The sequence below is a fragment of the Danio rerio genome, chromosome 4, assembly GCF_052040795.2.
Source record: "Danio rerio strain M-AB ecotype USA chromosome 4, GRCz13ab, whole genome shotgun sequence".
Taxonomy (NCBI): Eukaryota; Metazoa; Chordata; class Actinopteri; order Cypriniformes; family Danionidae; genus Danio; species Danio rerio.
The window spans coordinates 20,267,956-20,277,500 of record NC_141024.2 but is presented as its reverse complement, the minus strand read 5'-3'; the positions used below and the strand labels follow the sequence as shown (position 1 = coordinate 20,277,500).

At 34.4% G+C, this 9,545-nt stretch overlaps 1 protein-coding gene across 10 annotated transcripts in view; it reads left to right on the top strand.

The window, feature by feature from the left end:
* The window catches only part of hgfa (hepatocyte growth factor a), a 51,217-nt gene extending 42,440 nt beyond the window's left edge, over positions 1–8,777 (top strand). For 9 of the 10 annotated variants that reach the window (XM_087246645.1, XM_087246647.1, XM_087246648.1 and 6 more), the window contains 5 exons: positions 1,693–1,767; positions 5,245–5,382; positions 5,463–5,569; positions 5,773–5,915; positions 7,287–8,777. In XM_087246645.1, the coding sequence (XP_087102771.1) occupies positions 1,693–1,767; positions 5,245–5,382; positions 5,463–5,569; positions 5,773–5,915; positions 7,287–7,469 (646 nt within the window). In that variant the 3' untranslated portion in view covers positions 7,470–8,777. The remainder of the gene's footprint in view (positions 1–1,692; positions 1,768–5,244; positions 5,383–5,462; positions 5,570–5,772; positions 5,916–7,286) is intronic. The other variant, NM_001013274.1, reaches the window with a different exon arrangement.
* Positions 8,778–9,545: the final 768 nt, after the last annotated feature.

Here is a 9,545-nt window from a genome sequence, read left to right as displayed (position 1 = left end):
ATCAAAACTGAAAATTAGTATTTGACATTACCACATAATATAAATTTTAAGATACATAAGTATGTTCATTTCAATCATAACAACAGTCAGAGCTAGACATGTGGAGCTGGAGGAGGTGGAGGGTTAAAAAAGGTAAATTGCAAGATTTTAATTGTGCATAAAATAATAAATCAACTCATTAATTTTGAGCAAGGAATAAAAATTGGTGGGGGCCAATTAACTTGTGCCAATGGTAAGTGATTGCTGCATGTAAAAGACATTTATCTAGATTCAACTAGAGTTTCATGATGGAACTGAATATTTATACCAACAAAACTGATTTTTAAATTATTTGTGAAATCAAAATTGGCAATATTTATTTAGCTGGCATACATTGTTATTCTTTAGATGAACATCCATGCTTTAACTGAGAAAAAAAAAGAGTTTGTTTTGGTAATCTTCAATCAAAGTCTGACCATTTGCTTTCGCATTTGGAGTGGCATTTATTCTCTGTTGACATTAGTTTGACCAAAATAATCTTAATCAAGCCTCTTTTACTGTTTGCTTTAAGAGAATGAAGCACATAAAGAAAGCTCCGCCCCCTACTTAATATTCAGTTTCTGTTTGTAAGTAAATCAATATGGTGAAATAACAGTTCATTTGGACTTTGAGGGGTCACTTTTTAAGGTTGTAGATATCTGAATTGAACAGGGCACAACTATTTCTTTCAGATACTTATTTGGATTTTATATGCTGATGTTGCGTGTACATTTTACTCTGAGTAAGATTTTACCCAGTATTTCAAACATACACTAGGGGACATGTACACTAACAAGGGTGCTAAAGACTTTAGTTGTTTGCTCCAAGCTAGATTTAAACCAGCATTTCTTGCATTGGAGGTAGCCAGACAAGGACACCAATACTGTCCTTGTGTGCTTCTTGAAACAAGTAAAGAGGATTTAAGCTGGATTTAACTCAGCATCTCCAGTGTGTGGGAAGTGGACGCACTAACAATCTCTAATGTAAGAAAAAGATGCTAACAACTTTAATTGTCAGTACATCTCCTGAGACCAGGGAAGTGAGTTTTACCCACACAGCTCTTACTAGTAGGCCTTTGTTACACTTAATTTCACATCTATTTGGGTCACAGCACCAATGCAATCTCCCTCCAGCATTTCCAGCAAGATTGTTGGCTTTAGTGCCAGTTGCTTGGACTGAGGAATGAGATTTCCTCAAACTCTTATTAGCTGGACTTCATTACACCAAATTCCTGTTTATAGTTTTGGAGAAGATGGTTTAATGTTTACAACTTGTTTAAAACACTGAAATATTGTTTATATTTGTTGACCATTGCCTTTTTTGTTAAACTAATATATAGATCCAGCATATTTGGTCTATATTAAGAGATAGTTCACCCAAAAATGAAACATTTTTGTTTTTTCACAAAAGAAAATAATTAAAAGAAGAAAACCATTGATATCCATAATAGGAAAAGATAATGGAAGTTAATGATTACAGGTTTTCAGCTTTCTTCAGAATATCTTCTATTGTGTTCAACAGAAGCAGAAAGTCCAACAAGTTTGGAACATTTGAAGGAATAATAAATTAGTAAAAGTTTTTGGGTGAACCATCCCTTTAATGGATAACATGAATTACCTAGGAATATGCTAATTCCTGTGGCCTTAACAACACATTCTGATTCTCCTCCTGCAGGAACAGACACTGGTGCGGTGGCTCTCTCATCAGAGAAGAATGGGTTCTCACTGATCAACAGTGCTTCTCCACCTGGTAATCCATCTTCCATTCCCTATCATTTAGCCGTGCTCTCTTGTCAATGCAAACCACATTTGGGCTGCCCTCATTTACTTGGGCGTGCTTGATTCTGGCTCATCCCGGCCTTGTGTTCCCATCTGTCAGTTGATGTTTTCTACGAGACGTGCGGATCCCGAGTTTCCGGTTTAAGAGAGAGCAGTGACAGATCCGCTCAAACTGTGACTGATGGCTCTCCGCTCTGTCAGTGGTGCATCTGTTTAGCCTCGGTGTTCGGCTGCATGATATACGCCTGTGGATCTGCTTCAGTGGCACTTGAGTGAAAACCTGCTGGCTCTGTTTAGTTTGAGGGGAAAAAGGGGGACAGGAGGAGAACGAAAGTGAGCGTGTCTGGCTTTTAGATCATCTCTACATTCCCCAGATCCGCTCCCTGGTGGGTTCAGCTATCTTGTGCTTTGCATGAAGACGCGGACTGGATGCTAGTACTGACCTCTCTGCCTTGATCCGAAGTGGAGATGACTTTACCAGGGACGCTCTCCAACTTATATATCTCATGTTTATCTGCTTTGCCTGTGATCCACATTAGATACAGTCAAACCAAGAAATTATTCCGACACAATTTTTGATATTTTTTTACGAGTGGGTGTAGGTCACCGTAGTTCATTTATGCAAGTGAGGATAGCAAAATAAAGTAAACCTTGACATATGTGTAAAAGTTCTTCAAACAGTGGACTAAAAAACAACTGGAAATGAAGAAGTTGCTGCAGAGAGACTGGAAAAAGTATTGAAGTTCAGGCTTGCATGAATCTGGTTCAGCAGCAGATGAGCATACATTTTTTGAAGTGTTTAAAAACATCTAATAGACATCCAAACATAGACATTTTGGCTAAAACAAGTTTAAATTTGGGCTTTCACTAAAAATCTAATAGACATCTAACAATAGTCCAAAAATGTCAAATAGACAGATTAGACAGACTTTGCATGTACTTACTAGCTATGTGTGACTTTTATTTTGGAAATTGGATAAGCTTTAAGGTAGAGTAAAAAGTTCTGTAAAGTAGGCAGCCATTATGACCATGGAGTGTCATCTGTTCACAGCTTGCCAGAATGTAAAATGCAGGATATACAGATTAGAGGCAGATTAGAGTACTCTAAAGTACTGTTTAAATGTATCTTATGTTAGTTTAACGTGTGTATTGTGAAATTAACCACATATATTTGTAATGAGGCAAAAACATGTGTATGTTTGTAATGAGGCAACAAACACATGGAAATAGCTAAATATAAGACAGACTTCACATGTGTAGTCATTCTAAGTTTATCTAAGCTTGTATTATACTTTATATTTATGTGGGACTCTTATTCTGAAAATGGGACAAGCTTTAATCAAGAGTAAGCAGTTGTGTAAAGTTGGCAGCCATTTATGACCATGGAGTGTCATCTGGTTACAGCTTGCCAAAATGCAAAATGCAGGATATACAGATTAGAGGCCTAAATTCTATTTAAATATTTTGTTAGTGTAACATGTATATTGTGAAATTTGCCACATTTTTGTGTAAAGAGGAAAAAAAAACATGGCTATGTTTGTAATGAGGCAATAAACACATGGAAACAGCTAGATATAAGACAGAATTCACATTTGTACTCATTCATTCATGGATGCTTTTATTTTTATTACTTTAATTTATTGACAACTTTTAAAAAATTTACAACAGAACATTTTACATTTAAAAGTATACAATTTTCAAATATTCCATGTGAAATAATAAATACAATAATAATAATAATAAATTAGTAAAAGACTTAACATTGGGGCTTTACATTGTTCCAGATTCAATGCATTCAACAGTTGTTAAAACTGCTATAATCAATCTATTTCTCCCAATGTTGTAGAAGTAAGTCCAATTTAAGTCTCAAAATAAATGCCAATTCTTCCATATTGCTTATTTCGTTCACTATTTCTATCAAATCATCAATCGAGGGTCTGCCATGCTCATACCAATACCTGGTAATCCTCTTTTTGCCAGCCACACTTAATATATTTATATATTAATATATAAATAATAATTTGTAATAAAGTCTTTTGGTATTTGTATTCTAAAATCTTTTCTATTTCCAACAAAACTTCATTACAGAAAGGTATTATTTTTGCCAGAAAATATGGAGATTGTCTACATCATTCATACCCTCATTCATTCCTGCTTATTTGATGACTAGTCTATTTTTGGACTATTGTTATATGTCTATTGATCGGATACACGGCTGACCGGAAGGGTGATATGTACATCAATTATAGTAGCATTCATTATGACGCCATATAACAATACATTTTTACAGTACTGTGATGGTTGGGTTTAGGGTTGAGGTGGGAATAGACATTAATAAAGTACAATAAATGGGAAATTTAATAAATAATATAAATAATTCTTGTTAACTTCCGGCCGCATCCCTCTCTAATCTAGCAACAACCTATTGCTATATGTCTAGATTTTTACTGACCAAATTTAGCTTTGAATTAGCCAGCACATGTATGTTTGGATATCTATTAGACACCTTTAAAATCCACAAAACAAGTTTGCTTTGTCTTACTCTGAGGCTAAGGGTGAACCTACAAATATATAAATGATATTATATTTGATATATATGATTTTTTATATTTTCCAAATGATGTGTAACAGAGCAAGGAAATTTTCACAGTGTTACTGATAATATTTTTTTCTTCTGGAGAAAATCTTATTTGTTTTATTTCGACTAGAATAAAAGCAGTTTTTAATTTTTTAAACACCATTTTAAGGACAAAATTATTTGCCCCTTTAGGCAATTTTTTCCCCAATAGTCTACAGAACAAACCATCCTTATACAATGACTTGCCTAATTACCCAAACCTGCCTAGTTAACCTAAATAACCTAGTTAAGCCTTTAAATGTCACTTCAAGCTGTGTAAAAGTGTCTTGAAAATTATATAGTAAAACATTGTTTACTGTCATCATAGCAAAGATAAAATAAAACAGATTAAAAATTAGTTATTAAAACTATTATGATTGGAAATGTGTTGAAAAAAATCTTCTCTCCGTTAAACAGAAACTGGGGAAAAAAATAAACGGGGGCTAATAATTCTGACTTCAACTATATATATATATATATATATATATATATATATTTATTTATTTATTTATTTATTTATGAATTATTTTTAGACCTCAGATTAATAAAGGGACTAAGCCGACAAGAAAATAAATGATTTATCTGACATTATCAAGATGAATCTGTAAGTTTTATAATACTTTATTACTAATTTCTAAACTATAGCTCATAAAATGTGATACTGTGGGAATCGCTGAACAGTTTTGAGCAGTTTTTGGCTTGACTGTATTTTCGAAAAAGCTCAAATGACTTATCACCATTCTGCTCAGATAATTTCATACTTTAGTTGTCGTGGAACTTCTGCGTTTGACATTTATGCTTATATATGATGTTTTTTTGCACGTTCCTCAGCGTTCCTGACCTCTCCGAGTACACCGTGCAGGTGGGGCTTCTTCATCTCAATGCATCCGCCGGCACGCAGGCTCTCCGAATCGCACATGTGGTCTGCGGGCCCGAGGGATCCAACTTGGCCCTGCTCAAACTCACAACGTAAGTGCGATTATCCATCTGCCCATTCATCTTCTCATCCAGCCAGCCATCCTGATGGTAACTCATAGTCTTATGCCCAGGCCTGCCCCTCTCTCTGAGCATGTGCGAACTGTTCAGCTTCCGGTCGCTGGCTGTGCTGTTGCAGAAGGCACTCTGTGTCTCATGTATGGATGGGGAGACACTAAAGGTACTATTCTATTCTATTCTTCCAGATTGATTTTGTGAATATGGGTTGATAATATTATATTTATGTGTATATTTTATACGTAATAAACACATGTTAAGGCGCTTTATGCAAATCAAGAGTCTGAGTTGTTATTTAAGATTGATAAGTTGAGTTTCCAGACCATTACATTTCCTTAAAAGCTGACTCTCTTTCCTCTCTGTTAGGCACAGGACACGAGGGCAGTCTGAAGATGGTGGGACTTCCAATTGTCAGCAACAAGAGGTGTTCACAAAGCCACAATGGCATCCTGCCCATCACCGAGACCAAAATCTGTGCTGGAGGCAAGAGAGATCAGGGCGTTTGTGAGGTACAAGTCACATCCATTTCTCTCAGGAGTTTCAGTTTTGTTCCATGATTGTGGATTTTATTAAGGGTGCAAAATACTAGAGTAATTTGAGGTACCTGATTTCTGAATTTAGAGCTAATTCGCCCAAAAACTATCTCTACTTGTTTGAGCCTGCTTGAGTTTCTTACTTATGTTGAACAGAAAGGAAAATATTTTTATAAATAAGCCAGTATCCATTGACTTCCATTTTAATATATTTTTTATTATGAAAGTTAATGGCTACCGGGTTTTCAGCATTCTTCAAAATATCTGCTTTTGTGTTTAAAAGAATAGAGAAACTCATAAAAGTTTGGATTCATTTTAGGGAGAGGAAATGATGAGTAAATGTTACTATTCTTTAAGTATTCGTTTTGTGGAACTGTACTCCATTACATTTCAAGTTCAAATTGATAATTAATGTATTGTATAATATATATATATATATATATATATATATATATATATATATATATATATATATATATATATAAAATACACAATTATAGTAATTCTTGAAGAATAAACAGTATTTTTACTGCTTAAAATAGTACCAAATACATTTTACATATATTTTCTTCCATTACATATAGTAAACACGCAATTAATTTTAAGTGCTTAACTTGCAAGAACCAATCATCAGTTTCTTTGGATTTACAGTTCATAGTTTATGTTTTTGTTTTACACTGTAAACTGCTTTTTAAGCTGCTTTTTTAACTTTATTTTTGCATAAAATAACTGCTGTAATGTTTATAAATGTATTTTCAGCATTTGTTGGAATAAACTTGATTTTCAATCACAAAAATGATTAAAAAAATTATTTTAGGACCAACTGACAGTTTCTGTGGGAAGAAGAACTCAATGACAATATTTGTACTTCAAATTTGGGGAAAAAAATTATAAGACATTTTACGTAAACCCATAGCTAAAAATATCCAGTAAATACAGAGAAACTGAGAATTTTTAAGTGGTCTGTTAATGTTTTTTCCATAGCCGTATGTCCATTATCTGTTTAAAATATGTTTGTTTAGTGTATCAGCAGAATGTTTGAATGCAAATAAAATCCAGTACTGAAATAATTTATAGATAATAATTAAGATTTGGCAATAACATATTATAATATCTGTCAAATTACTTTGACAATCAATTAAACCTTACTTTGAGTACTAAATGAATATTGTGTTAGAGTATAACTCATTATGATTAAAGAAAAATCTTTTATTTTAAATTCTGAAGTTAAATGCTGTAGTTTTTTTCCTGTTACTCAAGTATATTTTAAGCCTTTTTAAATAAATATTCGTATAGCATTTTTTATCACCTGATTAAAAAAAATAATTATTGGTTTCCCTCTTGCAGAAAGACTACGGTGGCCCTTTGGTGTGCCAGGAAGGAGAGAGCAAAGTGATAGTTGGCGTCAGCATCAACGGCCGTGGTTGTGCAGTAGCGAGACGTCCTGCTGTCTTCGTCAACGTGGCCTTCTACTCTGAATGGATCCGCAAGGTCTTCAAGTACTATTCAGACATGGAAATAAGTTACTAGATCTCCATATGTGGTAAATAAGACTAAATGGTTTAGCATCTACATCGTGAAGGACGATTAGCATTCAAACATTTTGGAGGCTAAAGTTTGCTTTGGTGTATAGATGTTGCATAATAACCACTGGTACAGAAAAGGTGCAAGATTATCGATGTGTTTGTGAACAAATGAAGGAAATGACAACATCGGAACTTTTTTTAGGAGATTGTTGTGGCTGGTGAGAAATCAAGGACAGATGATGAATGAACTGTGGCGTTCATCCATGTGAAAGCAGATGTTGTTCTTAATGTCATTCCCTGGAATTACTTGAAGACGACATTTTCGGTTTTTGTTTTTTGCAGCTTGCTGAATTTTACAGTGCTTTTAAGGACTAGATTCAGTATTACTGTTTCCAAAACACCTTTTTTAACATTGGTTACTAAAGAAATCAGATTGCAAACCGCAATATGCGCTGCCGTTGGTTTATAAACGCCTATCTGGGGCATTATCAGACACTTCCAGAATGTTTCGGTGATGGTCTAACGTTTCGCACCTTGCCTTACTCCAGTTTGGAGAGATTTTGTGGCTCCTTTGGGGCTGTTTTCTTTTTTTATGTACTGCACTCTAAAGAGTGTGCTAAAATGTCACTCTGTAGGTCTTATAGATCTGAAATTACAAACATTTGGAGGTCTTTTCTTTCACATGGTGTAATTTATATATATATCTGTCGAAATTTTATACGCGGTATTTATTTATACCTTTTATAGATGGACCCGAGCCGTGGCATTTCATCCTCCAGTAGTGTTTATTGTGTTTAATCTGGCGTGCAGATTTGAATCATAACATTTGTAAACAAAACAAACGGATGATATGTCTTTGAAGGAAAATATTGGGTCATAACAGAGCGCTTCGACTCAAAGACGACTCCCTGAAGGTTTAAAAGCCACACATGCGGAGGGTCTTTTAAGAACAAGTTTAGCCATGAGTGCAAAGATACTTCATCAAACTGCAGTACTGAATAGAGTAACGCACAGGCAGGGTTTTTACAAGGTTTTTACAAGTACAAGAATGTATTTTGATTTAAATGTTGTGTTCGCTGTGTGTATACAGAAAAGTGCCTGTTTTTGTGGCGTTTTATTGATTTTCGCAGTTAATGTAATTCCTCTTTGCGCTGCTGCCCTCATTGGTCGTTTTATTGAATATCTAGGCTGCTGTTATTTTTGACATTATTTTTAGGACTGTTTTGTATTTTCAACTTTTAAAAATGTATGTAAATACATCTGTGACATTTTGTTTTTTTTTTATTTGTAAATAATTAAATCGTTAAAAATACATTTTTGGACGTTTGTAGTTTTGCAGTTCCTTTTAAACCAGTGTTCCTCAACCATATTCCTGGAGGACCACCAGCACTGCATGTTTTGGATGTCTTCCTTGTCTGTCACACCCATTACAGGTCTTTCAGTCTGCTAATGAGCTGATGATCTGAATCAGGTGTGTTTGGTTATGGAGACATGGCAAATGTGCAGAGCTGGTGGTCCACATGGAACGTGTTTGAGAAACACAACGCTTTTGAAAATGAATTCGTAACTTTTAGTTCATTAATGCTAACAAAAAAACTAACAAACGTCAGAATTGTGTTAGTTTACACCATGTTCTAACTACACCTGACACTCCGACTTGTGATAAAATGTACATATTTTCCCTAACTATCTGTTACAGCGACATGTTCTGTTTTAAAAACAGTTTGCATCGTTGCATCTGAACAACAGCATAAACTGCTATGACAATGATCACCTCAGGTGCTGATTATAAGCTTTATTCAGTGTTAAAGGCCACAAATGTGAGTTTGAATACCCATTTACAAGACGTTTATTGCCATTCTGAAAGTGGCAGCAGATAGTTTACCTCAGATCATAACAATAAAATAGCCAAACTAACAAATATCAGTCACTCAGCTTGTACTTAATAATGTTGATAAGGTTTAAAGGGGACCTATTATACCCCTTATTACAATATGTAAAATAAGTCTTTAATGTCCCTAGAGTGTGTATGTGAAGTTTTAGCTCAAAACACCACACAAATAATGTTTTATAACTTTTT